Genomic DNA, 26,217 nt, shown 5'->3' with positions numbered 1-26,217 from the left:
AATTTTGTGGGCTTTTTGACACGGATTAAGGATGATATTAATGAAACCCGGGGGCTACTACTTTTCTGAGTTCGTCTCTCGGCCGATATTGCCACTGTGGTGGTCATAGTGACGGACTCGCATCGCGAGGACCCGGGTTCGAGGCAGTTTCACGTTATACGCAGGAGCTGCTGCAAAAATTCTCATTAGAAATTTCAAGGTGTCAGGAACCGATTAAGTTCTTTTACATTTATTCTTATGAGAAAAGCATCGTTTTACGAACGGAGTTTAGGAAAGTAAACCAAGAGTTGACTAATGAAGTGCTTTAACCACGAACCACCAATGTCAACAGCCATTGCCATCTTAGTACATGGGCCTGCCCGGGGACCTCGAGAAGAGGGGCCTCAGAAAAATCACTTGGCCCAGGGGCACATGATTCTCTTAAGACGGCCCTGAAAACATCACAAATATGCAAGCACCAGTGACAGAAAAATTGAGAAATGAGCTATTACGAGTACATGATGCATTATATGTGACTGATTTTCATATTTCTCGTGATTTGCTTTCGTGTAGCTTTTTTCTATCAACAAAAATTTGAACTAAATTTTTTTTGTACCAAAAAAAAAAAAACTCCCTTCATGAGAATAATTTTTTCACAAAACGCATTCAAAAATATACTGATTCCTTTAACTTTTTTGAATTCAGAAACTAATTACGAATTTATGGGTCACCCTGTACTTGGAAGATGGTCAGCGACACAGAGGTCTCGTTAGGGGTCATTCAATTATTGCGTAAGCAGATTTTCAGCCATTTTTGACCCCCTTTCTCCCCCCCCCCCCGGTCAGCAAAACACAGAACCCCCCTCCCCCCGTCAGAAAAATTTCGTCAGCAGCTTAGAATATTTCATATCTTCAAAAAAAGGTAGTTGATGACGTAAGTAACCTTCAAACCCCCTCTTCCCCCCCCCCCGTCATCAAAAGTCAGCAAATCCGGAAACCCTCCCTCCCCCCACGATGCTGACGTAATACTTTAATGACCCCTTAGGGAATTCAAAAAAGCTTTTTAAAAAACGGTCGCCGTAAAATACGGGTAATATGGTCAGAAATGTAAATGAACCTCGTAGATCAGCCATTGTAAAGGCATTCACGCGAAACTGTCTCAGAAATTCCACTTTCGTCTCGCCCGCCCTCCTCCTCCTCCTCCTTTTGCTCTCTTTTTGCCGGCCACGAGGCGAGTGCTTAGTTGGTTAATTAGTTATTGAATAACTTCGACAGAGATGTCTTCTGGAGTGAGTAATTATGTTCATTTTGGTCGTTTTTCATGCTGTCCATTTATTGTTGCATCTCGAGAATTTCATTCAATCCGAAGATTTCAGTTGGTTAATTCCTTTCTTTTTGTTGCTGTTGCAGACGCTGTACACGTATCCGGGTAGCCATCGGGCTCAGAAAGCGTTGATTGCTTCCAAGTTCAGCGGTTTCGACCTCAAAACTGCATCGGACTTCGTTTTCGGAGAAACCAACAAGTCTACAGGATTCATCAAGAAGTTCCCTCTTGGCAAGGTGTGCATCTTCCTCAGCAGTTTCTAGTTGCTCACCAGCAGGGCCTGTTCCTCCCAGTGCAGTCTTAAGGCAGGGGCCCGACCGGGCACGGCCCGGGGTTTCAGGAGGGTCTCAAGAGAAAAGGGGTCTCACAAAAATGAGATCTGGTTGAAATTTTCAAGAATTTGCCTGGTAGGGCCTCAGAAAAATCACTTGGCCCGGGCCCCCGTGATGCTCTTAAGACGGCTCTGGTTCCTCCACAAGTTCGGGCACTGGGCAAACACATTTTAGAACCCGTTATACACGGCAATAAAATCTATGACGCACGAAAATTGAAAATATTTGTTAATGTTTTAGTAAAAAATTTGAATATGGCCAAAAGTTTGAAAGGTGCAAATTTTGGCGTAACTAATGGGCTTAAAAAAAAATTGTGGACACTAGGCAGGTGGCCTTGTTTGCGTGGCCCTGACAATTTGGAGCAGGGTGTGTGTGCGCTAGGATCTCGGAGCCCTGGTCAGTTTTTCATAGGTCTCTAGTAAATTTATAGCATGGAAAAACAAACTGCTGAGAATCATCCTGGGGCTAGAGCCATGTAAGCCCCATCCGTGTAGGGGGGTCATGCGACAAACAGGCCTTTCTTACCAGTTGAATTAGATTAGTGTTCCAGCTTTCAGTTTTAATCATGTTCAAATCTAAAAATTCCAACTATGCACTCAGTGGTCCCTTGGGTCTTCATCCAGTAATCGAACGTGTTTTTTGTATATTTTGGAACAGATTCTGTGTAATCCAGACATTTGGAGACCTTTTTTCAACACCAAACAGTCTGATAGCCTGGGCAAAAGTTGCCAAACACGCTACGGTTGCCGGAAAAACAATTGCCAGCATAGAACACTTAACAAAAGTGGAAACCAACAATATTTTAAATAACTATAAATATTCGCAGTATAAAAAATAAAACCCCTCTGAAATAATAAACCAATCAGGGCTTGGGGAATATGTATGGGTATTCAGATTCTTTTAAATAAGAAACTAAAATATTAATATTTGCAAGACTAAAAATGAACGGCATGACAAAAAGGGCAGAAGTAACAAAAAATATATATATATATTGACAAAATACAACCTCGCAGTATGTTGTATAATCCAGATAATATCCAAGCAACGAGACAGTGCATTAGAAAACAAACTGATGCTATTTCAAATATTGCACAAAGAGGAAAGATTCCATTAGCTATTTGAAATTGCCCACGTTACTTGTGCCACCTGGAATGGATGATTCTAGAAGTGAGAAGTTATGGCAACCCAGCACTATTATGATGGCCTTGGCAATCTGCATCTGTACCATATTTAAGGATGTAGGCAATGTTAATTTATATAAATACCTGTTTACATGGGTTTTTAGTTTAGTGTTTTGCAAAGTGTACATCACAACTCCTAGGCAGGGCCAGACTAACCGTTGAGCAAAATAAGCATGTGCTTAGGGATCCAAAAAAGGGGAGTCACAAAAAATCAATTTTTTTTTTAATGTGTAATTTTTCCCCCAACATCAATCATTGGTAGAAAATCTTAAAATGTAGGAATGAAGATCTTAATTGAAAGGTTGACCAGGGCTGTAATTAAAAAAAGGCAGGTGGGGAGGGGGGTCCCCAAAGCAGAATGTGCCAAAATGTGCGACGTACGTCGCAGAACAACCAGTGCTGTTGCAGAACAATCTGGAAGAATTTTAAGAATAGTGTAGAAAAACGCTATTATGTATTTGCGAATTTTTACCACAGAACATTTTCAGTCAGGTGAGGGTACATTGCAGAACATAGCAAAACATTCTGCTTTGGGGGTGGGGGGTCAGATGCTCAAACCGTACCATAACGTTTATTTATTTTTTTTCTGAACATTACGGGTTGGGAGCTTCCAAATAGATGCAGATCCCCTTCCCGCAAGCAACAGTAAATTTTCTTTTTTTTTGCTTGCGGCTCTGAGTGACACAAAAGCAGAGAAACTAACAAGAACTTGTGTTAATGCTCAGTTTTTTTTATCAAGATTTCACTCAATTCCTATAAAGTAAGCCCAGGGCCATCTCGAAAGCATCGCAGGCTCTTCTGGGTGGAAAATTTTTTCCCCTCCCAACTATCAGTACCAAACTAGCAATTTTGAACCTTAGAACATTGTATTTAGTCGATTACCCCTCGCAATTGCAGGTTGCAAACCTTTTTTGCTGAAGGCAAAATCTAAGGAAGAAACCCTTGTATTCCCCATGGTCCCCACAAGGGTGGGGTGACAGGGCTAAAGCCCTAGGATCCAGGACCATCATTTTTTGTATTTTTGTTATAAATTCACTATAGAAGGACCCGTGAAAGATCTCGACCTAGGGTCCTACCACAGGATGTTGGGACCATGGTTCCTCCAAAGACTGATTCTGCATACACACCTTTGATTTTTGCGATCTGAAATGTTGACGGCCGCATGACAGCTGGATGACAAAACTGGATATTCAATGTAGATATTTTATAGATTCTCTCCCTCTCCAACGATTTCAAAATTTTTGTACTGTTTGAACGTCTGTTCCAAACATTTGAGATTTTTCAAATAATATGCATTCATAATCTTGAAGAAACTAAGCAAATTTGCACCGTATAGACCGTCTTTGAATGCGGGTAGATAGCCGCAATAATTTCTGGTATCACTTCCACCCCCAAAGCAGAATGTCAAAATTTACGACGTTCATCGTAAAACAATTAGTGCTACTGTAGAACAATTTTGAAGAATTTAAAGAAAAAGTGCAAAAAAAAACATTACATGTGTGGGGATTTTTACCGTAGAACATTTCCAGTGAACTGATGGCTCGTCGCAGAACAGTGCTGAACATTCTGCTTTAGGGACTTTCGCATGGGGGAACTCTAAAATTGGAAAATTCATTATATAGCCCCTCATTCAGGGACGTAACTTCATGCCTCTTGATCTTATTCTTTAACAACCTGTGGATTACATCAATACAATACAGTAAAATATCGTATCTGTACTTCAGAATAGTGAAACAGATTTTTTCATGGTTGCACGATCATCCAATAAGTGGTTTTAATTCTGTTTAATGGAAATACGATTGCGTGATTAATTAACTAGTTTGCAAAAAATTTAAATGACAATATAAAATATATCGCCTGAGAGAGTCCAAATACAATCCTAAGAATGAAGTCTAAGTAAATATTCCAACAAAAAAAAGCTGGGGGAAAAAATTCAGACAATAAACATTCTGGGAAAACGGAAATAATATAGCCTATATTTGGAAAAACAAGGTCCAAAATGTTAACAGGCTTGATTCGGATTCAAAAGTTTTAACTAGCTGTCTCTAGGGGTTGACGTCACCTTAGATAACCAATGGTAAAAAAAAAAAAGAGTGGCAACCTAGAAACTTTAGGAAATAATGGATTAGAAAAAAAATGCACACTGAAGAGAATGTCCGACTGACCAGGAAGAAAAGTGCCAACAGGCTAAAAAAATCGCTAAAGAAAAAGACTACTGTAGCTGTTATTTAAAATTTGTTCACAGTATTATAACACTTTATGTATTATGTACCGTTTGAAATGTGATGTATTTGTTGTAACGTTTAATAAATATAAGGCTTGATCATCCACTGGAAGCTATTTAAAAACCAGTCGTGTTTGCGCAAGACCACTATAGTAGTCACTGCATACATTGTGGTAGCTTCCAGTGGAAGATTGGCCCATTACTGTGTTAACAGTGATATAACTGAACATTGCACCGTATAATTAACTTTTACATATCCTGCTTTCAGTTATAAAAACTCAGTATTACATGATCCATGCTCAAGCAATGTTTCATAATATAAATTAATTGAAAACAATGTGATAATGTTTAATGTGATAAATTTCATTTTGTGATCATGAACTGTTTTTAATGTTTAGGTACCAGCTCTTGAAACATCAGACAACAAACACATATTTGAAAGCAACGCTATAGCACATTATGGTGAGTAATTTTTCCACCTCGCCTTCCTATTGTATTCCAGGGTTGGCAAGGTTTTGGACAGTACGGTAAATACCGTTGTTTTTACCGTACTGTCCAAAACTTCCTATTTATAACCATAAGTGAAAACTTTGCAATTTGATAAAGAGGTAACTTCTATAATCAAATATTAAACTTTATATTATATAAATTATATATTATTAATTACATTAAATATAATAAAATGTTGAAATTCAAAACAGCATATGTAAAGGGTTGCATAACTGACATCAGGTTATCAAACAATTAAAACTGAACTGTCTTGAGGTTAGATATTAGATTTATGGGAACAGATGCAGTATGGTCCGCCACGACTTTGGTGACTTTTTTCTCGCGATAAGTCGCCAAGATCGTCGTAATGCTTCTCTGTGTTGCCGTATTTTTTAACACTTTTCCGGTTTCGTTGGGTGATACTAGATGGCGCTAGCTTTGCCAAACAGGATTTTTCTTTTGTTCACCGCGTTTTTTCAAAAATTCTAAGCAGCCGTTGCTCCATTTCCAGCGTGTCTCACTCTCTTTGATTATTATTCCTCCCTTCTGTAGCTTACGTCATTACGGATTATTATCTACTGCTCAGGTTGTATCATACCGTTTTATTATTTCGTTGTATTTATTAGTTATTCATCCATTGTCATGCCTTCCGTTTTATCAGTTTATTTAAAATGAACCTACAGAATTTTTCATGCCCGGATCCGTTTATTAAAAAAAAAGGGTCCGGGTTTTAGTTTTAGTGCGTAGAATATTTATTTATTCAACATGCCCGGATCCGTTTATTAAAAAAAGGGTCCGGGTTTTAGTTTTAGTTTATAGAATATTTATTTATTCAACATGCCCGGACCAGTTTATTTAAAATAAAGGGTCCGGGTTTTAGTTTTAATACATAGAATATTTATGCCCGGAATTCCTTGTGCCCCGATCTTTTTATTATTAAAAATATGGGCCAGGTGTAAACATGAAAGTGACTTGAACAAAAAAGGAAGGGAACATTAAATTTTGATTGCTATTTTATTCGCTGTGGATACATATACAGAGTTGGATGTTTGTTTCATATATGGAAGATAAGTATTCATTCAAACTGAGCACAACTCCGGTCTATTGTCATAGGCAATTTACTACTAATTGAGTTGTACCGGATGTAAGCAGTGCCAGAAGATTAGCAGTGATGTCACACTCTTTGCTAGATCAGAAACATGACACGGATACTTATTTGATGTACAACAAATTTGATTAAGTCATGCCACTGGCTTGTCGTATTTCTTGAAAATAATAAAACTTATAATTATCGCATTCATTCATTATAATTAGTGAGATTAGATTTCACTTATTTCATCATGACAGCATGCGCAAGGCCGTGGGCATGATTCACTTGCTGATCTGCCATCCCCTACAACAAGCGCATCATGACCCATCATCCCCAAATATAAGCAATTAAAAATTTATTAATTGTCATGACTTGTGCCAAGGTGACCTTCTGGGGGATGACAATGTTTAATATCAGCTTTGAATGCAAGTGAAAAACAAAGAAAAATAAATTGATAACTTAAAAATCTTTTTAAGAAATAAAATTCTCGTGTTATATACAAGGATGATTCAAACCATCAATCTTCATACTGCCAGTTCTACGCTCTTAATTACTGGACTAACAGTTAATGCTAGCTGTAGTCCTGATTTAATTTATCGATCTTGAACATCACTTATCACTAATGCGCATGTGTTATCAGAATGGACACACATTGACGTTACTTCTTGTTCCGCCATACACAGAATGACCCTCTGGCTCCATATACGTGCATATCCACAGCATATTTTATTCCATGTATGTGAATTCTTCCCAAGTTTCCTCTATAGCAGCTGTTCTCAACCTTTTTGGTCTAATTTCTATAAAGGAACTCGTAAGCCAATTTTTAATTTATTCATCCGTTATTGATTTATTTTTATTTAAAAATATTTTAATTTTTTTTTCCAAATAAGCTGTTTATTTTTCTCTAGTGGTCACAGAGCCCCTGGGGAATGCACATGAAGCCCCAAGGGCTCTGCATACTGTACTTTTAATCATGTCAATAAACAGTCATACGAAAATAAAGCAAAAAAAAATCAAGGGCTCAAAAAAATGTTTTTTTACCATAACCAAACAGAAGAGTAGCATTTGCTATCTAAAAAACCATTGTATGTGTAAAATGCCAACCACATATAAAAACAGATTTATCAAGAAAATATGCTGAGAAAAAATAAATTTATTTTTTGTAGGTTTTCATTGTGGAGAAATTACTTATTTTTCATGTGGTTGTCATGAGATTTTCTGTTCTAGTTTCAAATTTTTCTTCACCGTAGTATTAACAGACATATCCCTTTTCAGAAATGTTTTTATAAATTAATTATACTCTATCTCTTACCATTTATAAGAATTTTTTAGTATGCAGTGAAACACCTATGTAACGATATCCAAGGGACTGAAGAAACATCATTATAAAGGAGTTATAGATGGAACATATTAACACTATGAAAAGTGCAGCACGAGTGCCACCTGGCAGTCGAGTGGTTAGGGAACTAGCTTCTCACTGTGCAGGTTCGGGCATGGATGTCTACTAACGCTAACAAATTCCCTGGTCGGATCATACTGATCCCTTGGGAATACGTGAAGATCACGTTATTAAAAAAAAAATAAAGTAATATCATATAGGGGATAACCGCTATACAGGAATTTCACTGTTTTTTCTTCATAAATATTTATAATTTTTAGATTATTTGTAAGGCAGTTTCTCTTTTATGTATTTCTAATGTAAGAAATTTGTTATTTTAAATGCCGGTTTCTTAAGGTTGAAATTTTATAAATTGTCCTGCGCTCAGGTTGTGAAAGGTGATGTTCAATTTCTTTAGTGAATTTAAATCCTGTAAATTTGAGGAAATTCACATTTCTTGTCACTAACATGATCTATTCATCAAATTAAATGTGGACAGGGTAGTTTTATCTGAATTTAATTTTTTGTTGAATTTTTTTTTAGTTTAGTGTTTTTCATTTTCTAGTTGGTAATGAACAACTTCGAGGTGCTACTCTGGCAGACCAGGCCATGATTATTCAGTGGATCAGTTTTGCTGATAACGAGATTCTACCAGCTGCCTGTACATGGCTCTTCCCGTGCTTGGGTGTAATGCAGTATAACAAACAAGTGAGTTGTATTTTATGAGACTTGTTCGCTTGACTAGTGAACTTTTTTTAGAGATGGAAAGATTTATCCTATTTGAATTTGCTCATAATTCCTGCTAGTGAGATATGAATTTCTAGGATGTGAGAACCCCTTCAGATAAATTAAAAATTATTACCATTCGTGTTGTATTCTCCCATGTAGCATTAGTTGGGAATTTGTTAATTTGTTTTCTTTATTTTTATTTTCAGGCATCTGATAAAGCGAAAGAAGATATTAAGAAAGCTCTTAACATTTTGAACGATCATTTATTGTCAAGGACTTACCTAGTTGGTGAAAGGATCACACAAGCTGATATATCTGTGTGCTGCACTCTCCTTGGACTTTACCAGCATGTACGAGTCAAATGTAGTATTTTGTTGAATGATATATATAATATAAATTCATCATACCTTAGTCAAATCACTCCATGAAAAATTTTATCTTGAATTTTTATTTTTGATGAATTAGTCGGTTGTATGGGGGAAATGGAAAAGTTGGGTGTTACAAAACATTACAAATTTGCATCTTATAATTTTTGACAGTAGTAAGCTATCAAAATAAATAAGGTGTCTACTTGAAGTGGACAGATAGAACTTAGACTATAGAGGACCTTATAAAACCTACATAGATTTTTCCAAAAATACAAAGTGTATCTATTTTGTTCAAGTCTCAGCAACTCATGCATAGCTTTGAAAGTATTACTTGTGTTATGTCTATTATTCCATTCACAATGGAAATATCAATATTGGGGAAATATATGTTTGGAGGATTCCACACAGAAGTCTCGCAACCATCAATGGTTCTGCGTAATATAAAATGTAAATTGCAGTACAGAAAATTTTAATTTTCAAGAATTTGCCAAGATTTTTTTGCTGCCCACAATTCAAAAGCATTTTCAAACCATTAACTGTTGGTTGTATTTTTTACATTCATTTCCGCAATGGTGTTTTAGTGAGGTTCATGATACTGAGGAAAGGACTATCATTGAGTAAAGGGTTCAAACAGTAGGTTGTTTTTTGCATGTAGGCTCTTAGGGTGCTGTATTTTTTATGTCTATGTTAGAAAAGAATATATTATTAATAGATCAGAATATTAGCAAAATATTTTTTTGCTGTAGCAAGTTGGACATTCCATAATTACATGAGACCATGTTTCAAGTCTTTTCAAATTGCAGAAATTACAATCTGTCAGCAGATATTTTAATCAGTTTATAGTGTATAAATATAGAATTTTACAATGTTCTTTATTGAAAGAGGACCCTTTTAATTGGCAAATCAATTTTGAGGGTATATATCTTCCGCAAAGATCTGAGTTTTAATAAACTTGTGGTGAGAATTTCTTATACTATTATTTTCAATTGCTCTCCAATCCTTTTGAATATTTTGGTCAATATAAACTTCTAAAATTATGAGTAGATGCTTTGTAGCTATGTTAGGGTCTTGCAAAATCCAGAGTTTTCCCAAGAGAAGTTTGATATCGCTGTCTAAGGCTCGGTTATTTTCCGTAATTGACTGTCTAAAAAATTGATAAGAGATCCTACAAAATCTAGCATCTTAAGAAAGAGTATCAAGTATTTAATTATTAATTTCATGAACATCACAGATAAAACAGTAATAATAGTAACCATAAGAAAAACAGGCTACCTTGTTATTGAACAGTTTAAACCAGCCAAATTGAGTGTTATTGAGAGTGAAAAAGTAGAGAACTCTGAACTTCTTTGTAAAGTGCACCTGTGTTTAGCATTCTGAGCATCAAACTGTGGCAGAAGCTTTTTTTGTATAAAGATCTATTAGAACCAACATAAATTTTTCACTCCGATTAACTTTTCGAAGTACTGAACACAAAGCTTGATTCAAAAGCACTCTTGAAATCAACAAAAACTGTAAAGCGTTCCTCTCTTAAATTTATTTTGCACAAAATAGTTTAGAATGAACGCCTCATTCATGCAACCATAGCCTTTTCTAAAACCATCCTGTTTTTATAAGACTTATTTTATTTGCTTAACCAGATTGTCTTGAGTTTAAAAATTGTGAACGGTTTGGTGATCATGGGTATTAACGAAATTAGTTCATAGGTTGAGGGGCTGTTAAGATCATTTTTTTGTATTTTGGGCAAATATTTAAATCCAGGAGTCAGTTATATTGCCTGCACTGTAAATTTTATCAAATATATTAGTAACAGTCGAAAGAGAGCATTCTTTGAGATACTTGAAAAATTCTGGTTTCAAACAGTCTCAGCCAAGAGCATTACCAGTTTTGAATCACACTTTTAAGTTTAAAAACAGTTGTATCTGGATCTAAAATGAGGTAGATTGGGTTGATAAAATTATGATAATGTTGATTGGAATTATATAGTCTCCTGTAGAAAACCTAGCAGAAAAATAATTGCACCATGTGGTCAAATCAATATTAGATTTTTCTTTCTATATTTATTAGTAATTTCCGAAAAGAATTTTGAATCTACAAAGATTAAGTTGATTGCTTTGTCTATCAAAATACTCTACTTGTTTTATTTTACAGTTTCTTACAAGCATTACACTTCAATTTAAAATCCATGTAATGAATATTATAATATTTGTGCAAAATGTTTGAAAGTTTCCGTAATTCTCGGTTCTAGCAATATTATGTTAATCAACGAACCAACCCTGACATTTAGATGTGCAAGGATCCCTTAAGGAGGTTTGCTTTAAATACTAACCATATTTTGTAGCAGTTTGGGTAAGATATGGAATCAAATCTTGCAGATTCATGTCAGGGCTATTTAACTCATTAAAGACTACTTTGATTTTTAGGGGAAAAAACACAGTGGAACCACTTCCACCATTTATTGGCATAGAAAAAAAACTAAAATTTCGAAGGGCAAACTTTCTTATGAGTTAAAGAATGATCGTCAATGAAATTCAAATATTGTTTACTTCTGTGATCCTCCCAAACAGATTAAATTAAAAGCATGTCCTTTTCAGAGTGATTTATGTCAGTCGTATTTAGGATCGCTTTAATGGAAAATGATTGGAGCCCAATTTATGGATCACCTTAAAATCAAGTATGAACATACACATTTTGAGACACAAATATATAATCAACTATGCTGGTTCCATTTTGGCTTAAAAATGTATAATTACCTTGATCATAATGCACCATTTAAGATAAATTTGGTGGAAAAATCTGCTAAAATTTCTGATGTCTGTTACGTTTTGCTACATTTTCTGGCTGCTTGTTATATTGCTAAAAATTCCAAATTTCTTCAATTCTGTATCTTGCAACAAAAACAAAATTTTCCCTTAAAAAAACTTTGGACATGACAATAGAAGTTGACTTTTTGATAGCATCATTTGTATTCTCCGCAATTTGATTTCTTGGAGCCATAAATGCAATTAGCTTGAGGACCCCTCCCCAGGATTGGACTCCCAGGCTTCTGACAATGTATAACATACAGGGGTGGAAAATCTACAAGCTGTTTTACGATTTCTGGCTGTTTGTTATATTTTGTTAAAAAACACCATAATTCTTGAATTCTGCATCTTGCACCAAAAACAATTTTCTCTTAAGAAACTTTGGAATTACATCACAATAGAAGCTAACTTTTCTATAACATCATTTGTCCTTTAGTCCACACACAAAACTAGTTTGAGGCCCCCCCCCCCTCATCCGAATTTGGCGCCCAGGCTTCCAACAACGTATAAAATAGAGTCAAACTATGCAAATTTCTGCTCATCAGCAGAACAATGGGAAAAAAACCCTTCAATCGATGTTTCCAGCTATTTTTTTTGCAAAAAATTGACTCCTTTGATTTATGCGTTCCTTACATTACTTATTTTTTTTTAATTGCATCGATTTTCCCTGACTCGCTGTATTTGGTGAAATATTCATCTATCCTTTAACAGAATGAAAAAGTTCGTGAAAGAACATATTATTGCACTGGAAAAACCAATGATGAATGTGTCTTCACCATCGGGAGTTGCGATGCAAAAGCTGTCAGTAAATTCAGGGTGTCTACGATCATGGAAAAGTAACGAAATGAGTGAAAACACATGTACTTGGATTGAAATTTTTGTGAAAATGGAATCATCCTATTAAATTTCTAATTGTTTAATCCTTATTTTCTATAGTTAAGTTAAAAATAATTTGTCACTCTATAAAATTTCTTAGAATATCTAATATATATTCTAAGAATGAAAGAGCAGAAGTTGTTTTAAAGTATGTTGAATCAAACTGAGGTAACGATCAAGAGCTGACTCAAAAGAATACTTCAAATATGAAATATTTAAATTCTGGTAAGAAACAAGATCAAATGTTTAAAAATGCTTGAAATTGAAAAGAGAACAAAAGCACAACTTAGACTTGCATCAGTAGTAAAAACAAGAAAAATTATTACTTTTCTAATGAGTATTTCAAGTCTTTCCTGTAGTGATTTTTTTAAAATTAGTAATTACCAAGTTTACAAGTTAAATCTAAAAACTCATTTTCAAATTATTTTTGAAATCTGAAATACCATAAGTTAAAATGTCTGAAAAGCCTCTCATTTGTTGATATTGTAGAGAATGCAAAAATGTAAATATCAGGTGCTGTGTAGTCCAGTGTTAAATATTTTTGACTGTCATCCTGATGACCTGGGCACGTCTGTCAAAATTTTTTTGATTTAATATTTAAATATTAAAATCTGTATTTTGTACCTTGGGGGGCACCCCCTTTGAAGCTGAAATAACTGTTTTATAAAGTAAAAAAAAATAGCTTATATGTATATAAAAACTATTTTATTTATTGCCAAAATTTTGAATTGCTACAAAACTGATAAATGCTGCTACAAAAATAATTTAATAAAATAAATTTTTTTCCATTTTCCACCCATGCAAATAGGTTATCTAACATACAAAACTAATTCAAAAGTTGACCTCTGTGATTTGTAACAAGATCTTTGGAGAATTAAGATGAAATAAGATTATCATTTATCAAGAAGCCAAATGGTCACTCACGATTTGGCAAATTCAATGTTTTATTTATTTGCCAAATGAAACATTTTGTTTGGATTTGGCACTGTGGCGATTGGTAGCGCTAACCCTTTTTGGAAATGATGTTGATTTTGAGTGCAGACATTTGTCTAAATTACAATCACACATATTTTGTTTGATTTTCCTTAATTTTCTTGTTATTGCAGGTTTTAGAGCCTGGTTTTCGTAAACCATACATTAATGTGAATCGTTGGTTTGTAACTCTTGTTAATCAGCCACAATTCAAGTCAGTCTTGGGTGATATAACACTATGTGAAAAAATGGCTCAGTTTGATGGTGAGTGATTCAAGATCTCTCGTGTGTTAAATAATTTTTGTAGTGTTGTTACATCTGTTTCATTTTTGGAATATCTAAATTGTTAATCTGAGATACTTTGCACTTGTATGTGAATAGCTAAAAAGTTTGCAGAATTGCAGCAGAAGAGTCCGAAAGAAAAAGCTCCTTCTAAGGGAAAAGAAGAAAAGCAGCAGAAAGCTAAAGAAAAGAAAGAAAAAGAACCAGAAGAAAAAGAAGAACTCGATGAGACAGAGCTTATAATGGCAGCTGAACCTAAATCTAAGGATCCTTTTGCTGCATATCCCAAAGGGTGAGTTAATAAAATTTTAATTTCAACATGTATGTCTAGTTTCAGTTACACTTGTATATCATATTCAGAGATTGTCACTCCACTATTCATACAAGGTATGGGCAACTGAATACAATATAGACATGATTTTTAGAAGGAAAATTCACACGTCTTTGAAAGAATCAAACCAGTTGCTTCTAAGGGCATATGCAGGATTAACCTTTCGAGGGGCACAAAAGGCTTTGGGTAGGCACAAATATTTTCATAAGAAATTTTTAGTTACCACCTTTCAAAAAGCATTTAAATTAACAGAGATTGGTTTACATAGCATTTAAAGAGTTTTTATTTTACTTGAATTTTTTCACCAAAATATAAATTTCTCTCTAATATTTGGTCGGCTTATAGGTGGCACAGGCCACCTGACCACCTCTGCTGTGTAAGCCTGTGGTCTCTTCATAATTCAGGTGAATATGCTAACTAATGCACTACAGAAGCACTGATGGCTTGATTTCCCACAGAGGCCTGTTGTTTCTAGTTAACTGTGAGGAGTAGGATCAAGGTGGTCTAACAAGGAAAGAGACGGAAGGTGTCATCCTCAAAAAATTATGAAAATTAAAGTACATTTATCTTACCTAGAAACAAAAAAAAATTAGTGGTGTTATTCAATTATTAAAGCTGTAAAAAATTATTGCAAATTACAACACGGTCAATTGGCTACTTATCGCTTCTTGGCGATATCTATGAAGAACTTTTCTAGCTTTTTTCCCCCACAGAAACTCTACTAACAGTGGAACCTTATTTTTTTGCGAAGTTCAAGAGGTCGAGCCAAAACCTCCTATTAATGTTTAATGTGTATTTTTAATTGAGACTTTTTAAAGAAAATGACTTTTCTTCACCCCCCCCCCAAACGCACGCGCTTACAAAATATAAAATTCAATGTGTTTAATTGCATCTCCAATTCTTATTCAAAAAATATTTCAATAACACCAGATGAAAAAATAATTAAATTGCGCATTTCAAATCACTTAAAGAAATAAAATTTAGTGGAACATTATATTTTTTGTGGTACGACATTGGGTAACAAATTGCAACAAAATCTTCTCGACTTGGGAAAATTTCCCATCTTGGACTCTCATTTTTTTGACAGATGACTTGCAACCAGCAGCTTCGTCTTTGATTTTGTTTCTTTGCTTTATAATCGTTTTCAAAGTTGCCACAGAGATATTCAACTGTTTTGCAACATCAACTTTTGTCAAGAATTTAAAATTCTTGAATTCTTGACCCTTAACTGGCATTGTGAAAATTCTGTGTGTAACTGGTGTTGTGAGGTCATTTTGACCCCAGCAAGTATTAATGCATTTTAAAAATCAACAAAAAAGTCTTCATAAAAGCAATGGGTTTTTTACATGCCTTCATTTGTGTATCAATGTGAATTCACTTCACTACCTCAAATTTCTTTAATTATTTTCTCAAACATTTTCTTTTATTAAGACATTCGAAAAAATAAGATACATGAGTTTTGAATTTTTTTTTAAATTATTTATAAAAGTTTTTGAACACAACTTTCATGATTAAAGAATGAACAGATATGATTGAAATGTACTCAAAAAATAGAATTTACAAATTAAAATAATACTTATTATATTTTCACGAGAACCAAAATTAGTCTTATTCTAAGTCAGTAACAGTACTTTTGTAAAAAACACTATTACCTATTAATCACACAGATCTTGCATATAATTTACTAACAACACTATCCTCATGCTCATCACATATGCAGATTGTAAATTTGAGTTTTCTTTCCAGAAAGAAAACTACCGCTCCCAATAGCTGCCACATTTTCACAGTCCCGTTAGTGGCCATTGTACTGTATATTGTAAGAAGAGACGGAAAAGAATTTATCTGTAGTTGCTAGTATGCATTTTTGGCCCAAAATTGTTTTCATCAGGTCATTTCTGTCATTTTGCTTTAACCCGAGTCAATCTTATAAGATACTAAAATAGTGCTGTGGGAAAATTTTTTTTTTCCTCCACATAAGGCTATGATTATGTTGTTTTGGAAGTTACCTCTTTCCATGTACAACGTTTTCTAATTTTTTGAGTGGGAGCCTGGTTAATTAGTTTTTGTAAATTTTGAGTAGTTAGAAAATTTAATAAAGTGTTATCGACTGTGTTTCTAACGATTGCAAATCCTTGATAGAAAGTTTTGGATCAAACGTTACGGTAATATATCATGGAACCTTATCTAACACATAATTTCATTAAAAAAAAATTAACAAAATAACTTTTGAATGTGTTGACTGGTTTCAAATGTTAATTTTTCTTCATTTGTGTATTTGTAGGACATTTGTTATGGATGATTTCAAGAAAGTTTATTCTAATGAAGAAGAATCTGTAGCAATCAAATATTTTTGGGAAAAATTTGACAAAGAGAACTTCTCCATCTGGTATTGTGAATATTTGTTTCCCAAAGAATTAGCCCTTGTCTTCATGAGTTGCAATCTCATCTCTGGTAAGTGTTTTAGTTTTGTGAAAAAATACCATAGAGATAATGTTACAAAAGGTAAAAGAAATTTAAAAAAGATTACCATGTATACCTTAGTTTAATGCATCTAAGGTATGCATGGTGTTTGAATAGAAGAGCGAGATTCTGTAGATGGACCGAAGATAGAAAATGTGTTGGAATTTGATAGAAAACCGGCTGATGTAGTTTAACGGGAATTCTAGTTGCTGTGAATTAAACAGTTTCATTGTTCTCAAATCCTCCTTCTTGAGGGTATTTCTTTGTGATGGCAAGAGGCCTGGGTTCGAGTCCCGGCGGAGACGTGATGACTTTTCTTTCCGAGCTCACCTCAGCATAATATCCGGAAAATAACTGTTTCTCCTTGATATCTCTGGCTGAGAAAGAAGCCATCTATATCTCTCTAAATATATGATTATGGTATTATAATTGAGATTAATATTATTACAGAGGTGGGAACTCTGTGCCAATTGCGCCGCACTGCGCCAAAACTAATCTTGCGCCATCCTGCTCCAATAGCGTATTTTCACATTTTTCTGCGCCAAATAGCGAATTTCGCTTCAGTATGCCTGGAATTTTGGAAAGGACGCCAAAAAAATTTTGTTCCTGCTAGTCACGAAACGTTTCTTTACGAGAAAGAGCTTGTTTTATTTCACTATACTCAAACTATCACCTTAGACTATCGGCCCCGATCAGGCTTTCCATCGCGAAACCCCGATATTGTCCGTGATCATTTAACTGAAGATGGTTTGCAATGCCTTTCAGCTTTAAAGTGCAAATTCGAGTGTTTCCGTTTAAAAAACAAAAATTTGTCACTGGAAGCAGCAGAAATTACTGTAGTCGATTGTCATGTGTTAAATCTCTGTTTCGTGCGCGCATGTCCGCCGAATAACGAGCGTTAAATCGCCAATGTTGCCGAATAACGAGCGTTAAATTGCCAATATCGCCAAACAACGAGTGTCAGATCGCCAGATAATGAGTGCTGAATCGCCAAACTTCAAGTTGATTCTTCCGAAATTCTCTCCCATTTTTCAACAATTTCTTTCCAAGTATAAAAAAATTATAATTTTTTTTAGCTCATTTGAAGTGCTGCTGTTCACGGCAGCAAATAGTGCCCTCAGTAAGCAAAAATCATCTTAAATAGACGGGTGCAAAAAATTTTATGACAGCCGCTCTTTCAAACAAGGTGTCAAAAGCCTAAAACACCAAAAACAAAAATTAAGCTGACGAAAAGATGTTTGATAACAAAAGACAGTGCAGTTTTATTTTGAAAAGGGTTGAGGGTTAACGAAAATATTCTTGTTAATTTCACTGCTCCAATTTATAAATATCTGCTCCGAATCCCATATTTTGCTGCTCCAAAATTGCTCCGAATCCCGAATTTGCTGCTCCACAACTGCTCCAAATCCTGAATTTAGCTGCTCCGAAATGGACTTAGTCACTTCCCACCCCTGTTATTAACTTTATAATTATAATTAATATCAAATTTTTTATTTAAAAAATTACCTGAAATTTTTGAAAATTTGACCTAAAAAAAGTCAGGAAACTTTTTTTTATGAAAATGAGTATGTATCCTTTGGTCTAGAAAATGTCACAATCAGTGAAGGTCACACTGTTAGCCAGGTTTTTATCGTAGATTAGCTGTCACTCTGGTAACCAACCATTACCGAATAGTTCTTCCTCAACTGTGACCGACATAGCAGAAATTTATGAAGTAGTAGTATTTTATGAAGTAGGCTTCTGATTTTCAGCAGGTGCAAAGTAAAGGCAATGAGAAAATGTGCTCTATTAAAAAATCAGATTTTGAAAATATTTGGGCTTGTCATTGATAAAATAGAAAGGTTTTTCTTGACCATATATATGTGGCCTTACCCATTTGAAGGTTTAAATATAATTCATTTAAATGTTTCTCTGGGTCTCTCGTTTCGAGTGTAAAGATGTTTTTTAAAAAATTTATTGAAATAGTGAAATATAAACATATTTTTCATGTATAGGTATGTTCCAGAGGTTGGATAAGATGCGTAAAAATGCATTTGCAAGTATGTGCTTGTTTGGTGAGGACAATAATAGTACCATATCTGGAATTTGGATTTGGAAAGGTCATGATTTAGCCTTTGAGGTGAGTTTCCACATTTATTTCAATCCATTTATTTATTCCATCTAATATTTGACATCACATAAAAAAGAAACTTTAATCAGCAAATTTAAACATGAATGGTAGTTTACTCCTGTAACTTTAATTTTGTTTTACAGTGAAACCTCACTATAACTGTACTCTATAAATCCTTCTACAATGATATACTTTCTTGGTCCGCAGAGTATTGTTATGAGATTTCACTATATTTAATAAGTGAGCATTGAAAGAGTACTCCCACCACAGTGCTTACACCTTTTAAAAATATTTTTGACACTTGTTTCTTGTTTACACACTACATTGCCTACATTTTTTTGTTTCTTAAAAAAACATCAAATTATTGTAAAACATTCAAATATCCAACTGATTAGATAACATTTTCATTGCTTTTGGTAATAAGTATATGCAAGCTAACAGATATATATAGTTACAATATGAGGAAACCCATAATTAAATGGAAGTTTAGGATGCACCATTCCGAGAGAACTTTTCATATACACTGCTGGCCACCCAAATTGCAACACCAAGAAAGACAAGAGATATCGCAACAATATTTATTTTGTAGATAACATGTTGACCAAGCATCAAATGATTAAATTTATAGACTTCTGTGAAGTGTGGTTCCTGCCAAAATCAGTAGCCAGAGTAGCCGCCATTGTTGGAGATCACTGCTGCCACACGCCTCGGCATTGATTCAAAGAGACTTTGGATGTGTTCTTGGGGTACAGCAGACCAAGCAGCTTCCACGCGTTGCCAAAGTTGATCTGGTGTGGCAGCTGGGGATGTAATCTGGGTCAATCGTTGAGCAACCATGGACCACATGTTTTCTATCGGCGAAAGATCCGGAGAGCGAGCTGGCCAGGGAAGCAGTTCAATCTGGCGATTGATGAAGAACCTTTGGACAATGCGTGCCACGTGTGGTCGCGCATTATCCTGTTGAAATATGGCTGTGGGCAAGCTCTGAAGGTAAGGAAGGACAACTGGCTCCAACACCTCGGAGATGTAGCGCTGGCTTTTTAAAGTACCGGCAATGCGTACTAGAGGAGTGCGAGAGCGATATCCAATACCGCCCCATACCATAATACCCGGTGCAGGACCAGTGTGGCGGTGCATAACGCAGCTGTTCAGCATCCTCTCTCCGCGGTGTCTCCAGACTCGAATCCGACCATCGTGGTGTTGCAGACAGAAGCATGACTCGTCAGTAAAGACAATTTCATTCCATTGTGCCGTCCACATCCTTCTTTCATCGCACCATTGGTGGCGGAGACGTCTGTGGTTCTGCGTCAAGGGTAGACGAAGCAATGGATGTCTTGCGGACAGACCACTCTGCTGTAAATGGTGTCGAATGGTACGCGCAGACACTGGATGATGCGGTACAGACTGAATGTGCTGTGCTATGGTTCGTGATGTGGCTGAGCGATCCGTTACTGCCATACGCACAATACGCCTGTCATCACGTGAAGTGGTGCAATGAGGTGGATGCGATCGAACACGCCGGTCCGTCGTACCCTCCTGCATCCAACGATCACATGTCCGCATTACAGTTGTTTGGTTTCGTCCAACACGACTATCGATTTCCGTGAAAGATAATCCACAATCTTGGTAGGCCACTATCCTTCCTCTGTCGATACTTGATCAAAAGATGATCGCTGTTTTCTACGAGGCATAATTGATCGTTTTTTTGAAAAAACCACAAGAAAAACATAATTGCCGTACTTCAAATCGTTGAAATCTCCAAGCCTTAAATAGTGCTTTGAAGTGGCGCCACAGGTGCGCGTGATGTGCGTCTGCGCTGAAATTCTAATCATTTGCATATCTCATCTCCGCTAATGCATGTTGTAAATTTCATATTATTTGCATGCTTCCTTCAGGGTGTTGCATTTATGGTGGCCAGCAGCGTATGTGCCCACATTTTTTTATTCATTGTGTTCACATATTTTCTTTTTTTTTTTTTTGTAAGCATTAGAAATTTTCTGCATAATTTTTTTTCTAATTGGTCAATGCACAGGCAATTGCTTAAAATTATTTGTAATTGCTAAATACAAATCACAATTGATTTAAGTAGGGGTTTAGCCATTGTGTGTCAAAATTTTTTTCTGATTGAATTTAGTGATTCCCAACTGTGGAAATTATAAATGTTACCAGGGTCATGGCTATCACAGTTTCACTGTAGGATGTGTGAAATTTCAGTGTTGGGTATTTTACCAGTAAAAATATTTTTTTGCCAGTACAGTGGGAAAAAATGGTTTTATAAAATTTACATTTGACTCAATGTATATTATGTTACTGAGACTTGGAATCATAACAATCAACTTTATACTGTTATATTGTGAAGTAATCTGGTGGAAAAAGCTATTTACAAATAAATAGCAGGTATATGAATTGCTGCACCATTAAGAATTTCCTGCTACATACTTTGCCATCATGTATATTTTAGAGAAAATTTGGGTTCTCTGAAATTACCCTCTGCAATGTTTGTTTTTAATGACAAGAGATACAGTCGATACTTGTTATAATGACCCCACACTATAGCAATCATTCCATTACAACGACCTTGAAATCAAAGCTACTTGGTTAAAGACATTTCAATTTAAATTCTGTTGCGAAGGAACTAGCAGGAAAGGCGAATTACAACAAATTTTTTTCCCTCTACTAGTTTTTATTCTCTGCATGCTTGCTTGGTCTTTCATTTTCATGTTGTAAAATTCATCCTTTATTTCATTGAATTTTCAAAAGTTCCTGCTGAGGACCAAATTCCTTTCTTGGAGCATCGCTTAAGTTACATTTGTTGTTTAATGCTCATACTTTTGTGAATTTTTTTAAATGTCATTTGAAATGGCAATTTAAAAGGCCATGTAGAAACTGGCTTGTGTGCAAAGCGGGAATATACTCTTGTTTTTGGCCACAGGTAAAGAAAAAAAGCAGGTATGTATTTTGAATTTATTTCCTCACAATAAAAAATATATTGAAAAAATCATGATTGAAAATTGCGATGTATCTGCGAATAAAATTTGTGCTATAATTTCTAACTGAATTTGACTGTCAACAAGAAACCATGGTCCAAACATGATAGAAAGGAATGGACACAATGTTTTTCAATTGGTCATCAGGTTAATATACACTTATATGATGTGCGTTCAAGCCATAAACAGAGGTGGATTTAAAGGCGGACATGTGCCCTTGGCCCGAACTTTTGAAGGGCCCTGAAAAACCCCCTACTTTATACATTTTTTTCTAATTTAAATTTAGCCCAATATTTTTTCCTGCACCCGGGACCTCAGCTGACCTTTATCCACTTCTGGTCATAAAATGTAATTTAGAGCATCTTTCATGATTCAGATTGACTCAATATCGACATCTTGTGTTCCATTTGTCGTGTTGTATAAAAAATTACATTTTTTAAATCTTTTACACCTTGGAAGTTATTAAAATGTTTGTCTTGCAGTAGTCCCTACCATGGCTGCACTAGGAGAGGGCTGGGTCTGGTTCCTCAGGCGCTGGACCAGGAGAGGTGCAGAGCTCACTTCACTTCTCGTTTTCTCTTTAAAAAAAATAGATACTGCCCCTGTACGACAGTAAATATTCGTTTTTAGTTGCTCCTCTTGTCACTACATATCATAAGGTCCTAAATCGGTAGGGGGAGGGGCAGTGCCTGGACCATATTTTTGAGGGAACGACAAATTTAATGAAAGGGAATTTTTTGAAAAATTATTGAATTTCACAGTCAAGGGGCGGTAAAATTGCATTAATCTTCCATTGAAAAAATTGCATTGCATTCCTGGTAAATCAGCGGCTGTTGTGGTTAAGTGGTTGTAGTGATGGACTTGCATCATGAGGTCCCAGATTTGAACACACCGTTGCCACAGTGGTGGTCGGCTGAAGTTGGTTTTCTGTGGTTCTTAACTTCAAGGTGTGAATGTGAGCCGATCTCCCCTTTAAAAAGTCTCGCCACAAAGAGCAACACACCTACAAACAGTACAAATGTAATTCAATCATAACACATCACTCACTTCACTTCTGAAATATAGATGGCAACACTGAAAAAAACACTACATACGCACTCAAGACTGTTAGGTATACACACAGTTACACTTCTGGCACAACTCACTAGGTAGTAAATCGCTCATAGATGGTGATAGACCTGAGTTGTGCTTGGATGGCATACTTCCTACATTATGGCAGTTTTACGGGGTGGACCCCTGTTACTTCCAGGACGACAGTGCCAGCTGTCATACTGCGAGGTTAACCAAGGCTTGGTATGGTGCCAATGGGATTCATCGAATGGACTGGCCTGCCCAGACCTGAACCCTATCGAGAACCTCTGAGACGAGTTGGATCGCCGAATTAAGGGGTGCCCTACCCGTCCAAAATCGGTGAAGGAACTGACATGTCTTCTCCAAGCCGAGTGGAAGAAAATACCACTAGCCGTCACACAAGGACTTGTGGAAAGTATGTCCCGGAGGGTTCACGCTGTAATTGCCTCTCGTGAAGGCTCTACCAACTAATGATTTTGAATAAAGTTAGTTTTTTTCTATCACAGGTGTCCAAATACTTATTGGTAGATAGTGTATGTGCCGAACGGAACCGTGCAATGGACGGTGAACCGATCAGCCAATAGCTCATGAACGACGAGCCACCAGATGGCTATATATATGACATGAATGTTGCTCTTCACTTCATGTGAAAAAAAATTGTTTTAAATGTGAAAAATTATACTCTTCATACCCGGGTTCGACTCCCGGTAGAGGCAGAGATGAGTTTTTTCCTTCCTTAAAAAATTAACATCTCAAATAATAAATATCTTCACAACATCCAGTCTTCCGTATATCTTGTATATCTAATATATGTATTTCTCTGGGGAAATGTACTTCGACTCACGCAGTTGTTGCTGGTCCCACCTATCGTATAACTTTAGGGTATTATAGAGCTTTGTCTATTTTAGAAAGAATTGGTTTACTTTGGATAAAATTTGCTACTTTCATTGCAAACAATTGCATGAATGTAATAGACACACTCCAAACAACCACTCAAAGTTAAATTCTTCCCCAACAGAGGGTTGCAGGCTTTTTGAAATTGAACAGATATTCAATCCTGTTAGAAACAAAGATCAGCTATTTTCTTTTACGATTGGCACTTTATCCTCTTCATGTAAAGTGATGTTATCCTTGTATCAATTGTTGTATTACATGTTACATTTGCTCCACCATATTGATAAATTTACCACCAGATTTGCAAAACGTTAGCCAAATGTCATCTATTGGAAAAAATTGTTTTCCGAAAATCAACACTTTTTTGCCTAAATGTGGTAATTTGTTCTCCTTCACTAAATTGTTGTGGGGGAAGGTACATAAAGCACATAGTGGTTTACTGCATGGTCTTTTTTTTTATGCTGTCGTTCTAATCGCATCACATGTTGAACAATAAAATAAATATTTGAGTTATTTTAAAATTTCATCGAAACTGTTAAGGCTCTCGCTGTATTAGGCATCACTAATTTTGCCGCCTCTTTGAGATGGTCTTATATTTTTTTTCTTAATTCACCCCTCCCAAAAAAACAATGCTCTCTTCTTTTAGCTCTCATTTTTCAAAATAAAAGCCATGTCTTCCTTCACTGTTTGCTCTCTAAATGTGGTTTTGAGTATTGTTGAATACACACTCGTAACATAAATGAGATGCCAAAAAATTTCAAACTGTAATTGTTTCATTGTGACAGTTTGTAACTGATTTCATTCAACAAGCTTATTGTGTTAATCTAAGTTGAGTTGCAGAATTAACCAAAACCTGCAGCACAATCATAGACCCCACACCTACAGCATGGTTCCTAGACTGGGATCTTTGGCAGATCGCCCAAGGCCCCCTTCTATAGTGAATTTATAGCATAGTCTAGAGCCCTATCAGACTCATCTGTGTGGAAGGCTAGAGATGTAGTGCTGTCTTAAAAGCACCATGGGTTTCCAAGCTTTTGTGATTTTTCTGAGACCCAACCAGGCAAATTTATATGTGAGGCTCCTGTTGTCTTGGTACCCCAGGCTGTGCACGAGTGGCCCCATGCAATATGCAAATCCTTGGGAACTTCAAAGTTGGAACTTGAAAAAAAAAATCTGATCTCAAAATTGTTAGTGATATTCATTTAAATAATTATACTTTTATTATTGTAATTATATTTAAATAATAAATACAAATTAAATAATCACAGACGTAGTGAAACTTTGATCGAAGCAAAAAACATTTTTATTTTTGGGCATAATAGATTGGGTAAAAATTTGTAAAAGAAACACAAGAGGGAGAAAAAATTGGTTTGCTTTTTCTTAATTTATCATTAGGGTTAAACCAATGTTTCCCAGTTTCAAAAATGCCAAGTTGTATGTTCGGTGAATTTGGAAGTGATGTCATCAGTTTTCAAAGCCCTTTAACTCAATAATTATAGGTGAAATCAAAAAACCAAAAATACTTCTTTGTCAGTTTTTCACAAGGAATCAAGTGTGTAATTATTGGGTGGTCGATAGTTACCACCCTGCAATATGTTAAAATAATTTTTAAAACAGAGTTTGTGTGTTTCAAACAATTTTTTTGTATTTTTTTTTTTCCAAAATGATGCTAGGAAAAAATGTGGGAAGTATTTATTTGATTAGAAAATCCCATTATTTTCATGACATTTTTTATAGCAGTTTTTTCTACCAATGGCAAAAACGTGCCAACTTAAGTCTTATTTGCATTTAAAAAATTATCGAATATACAATAATGCCTCACATGCATAAATGGGGGGATCAGTTTTTGCCATTTGACGAAAACTGGCAAGACCTATTTTTGTCTGGCGATTTTTACCACCTGTGGCAAAATACTCGCCAACCCTGTGAAATTCTGATCCCAAAACTGTGTAGGATGACCATGTTTCTGTAGTCGAATGTTTTTTCTTTAAAATGCTGTGTATTAAAAAAAGTTGGGTAGAGATCTTAAATATCTTCAAAAATCAATTTTTTTATAATTCAAGGTTTGCATATTTTTTATTCTTTTTGCTTTACAGTTGAGTGATGACTGGCAGACCGATTATGAATCATACAGCTGGAAGAAGTTAGATCCTAATGATATGGAGACAAAGAAGATGGTGAATGAATACTTTGCATGGGCTGGAGACTTTAATGGCAAGAAATTCAATCAAGGAAAGATCTTTAAGTAGAGTGATGTCCCCCAAAATACTGTAATTTTGATAATTAAAGGAAAAACTGGTGAACTTGTTCTAGTGAACTTGAGCATTGTTTATAGGGAAA

The 26,217-nt window shown here is 35.5% G+C and overlaps 1 protein-coding gene across 1 annotated transcript; it reads left to right on the top strand.

Annotated features, from left to right (window-relative positions):
• Positions 1 to 1,193: 1,193 nt before the first annotated feature.
• Positions 1,194 to 26,180, top strand: eEF1gamma (elongation factor 1-gamma). Its single transcript, XM_089255210.1, has 10 exons — positions 1,194 to 1,267; positions 1,389 to 1,538; positions 5,438 to 5,501; positions 8,562 to 8,704; positions 8,932 to 9,075; positions 13,877 to 14,006; positions 14,124 to 14,316; positions 16,637 to 16,806; positions 18,810 to 18,934; positions 25,974 to 26,180. The coding sequence occupies exons 1-10, from the start codon at positions 1,256 to 1,258 to the stop codon at positions 26,124 to 26,126; spliced, it is 1,284 nt and encodes a 427-aa protein (XP_089111336.1). The 5' UTR covers positions 1,194 to 1,255; the 3' UTR covers positions 26,127 to 26,180.
• Positions 26,181 to 26,217: the final 37 nt, after the last annotated feature.

Source organism: Pholcus phalangioides, unplaced genomic scaffold (assembly GCF_987345545.1).
Source record: "Pholcus phalangioides strain wild (caught in Gottingen) unplaced genomic scaffold, Ppha-v1.0 ptg000042l_1, whole genome shotgun sequence".
Taxonomy (NCBI): Eukaryota; Metazoa; Arthropoda; class Arachnida; order Araneae; family Pholcidae; genus Pholcus; species Pholcus phalangioides.
This window is presented reverse-complemented; position numbering and strand designations above follow the sequence as displayed.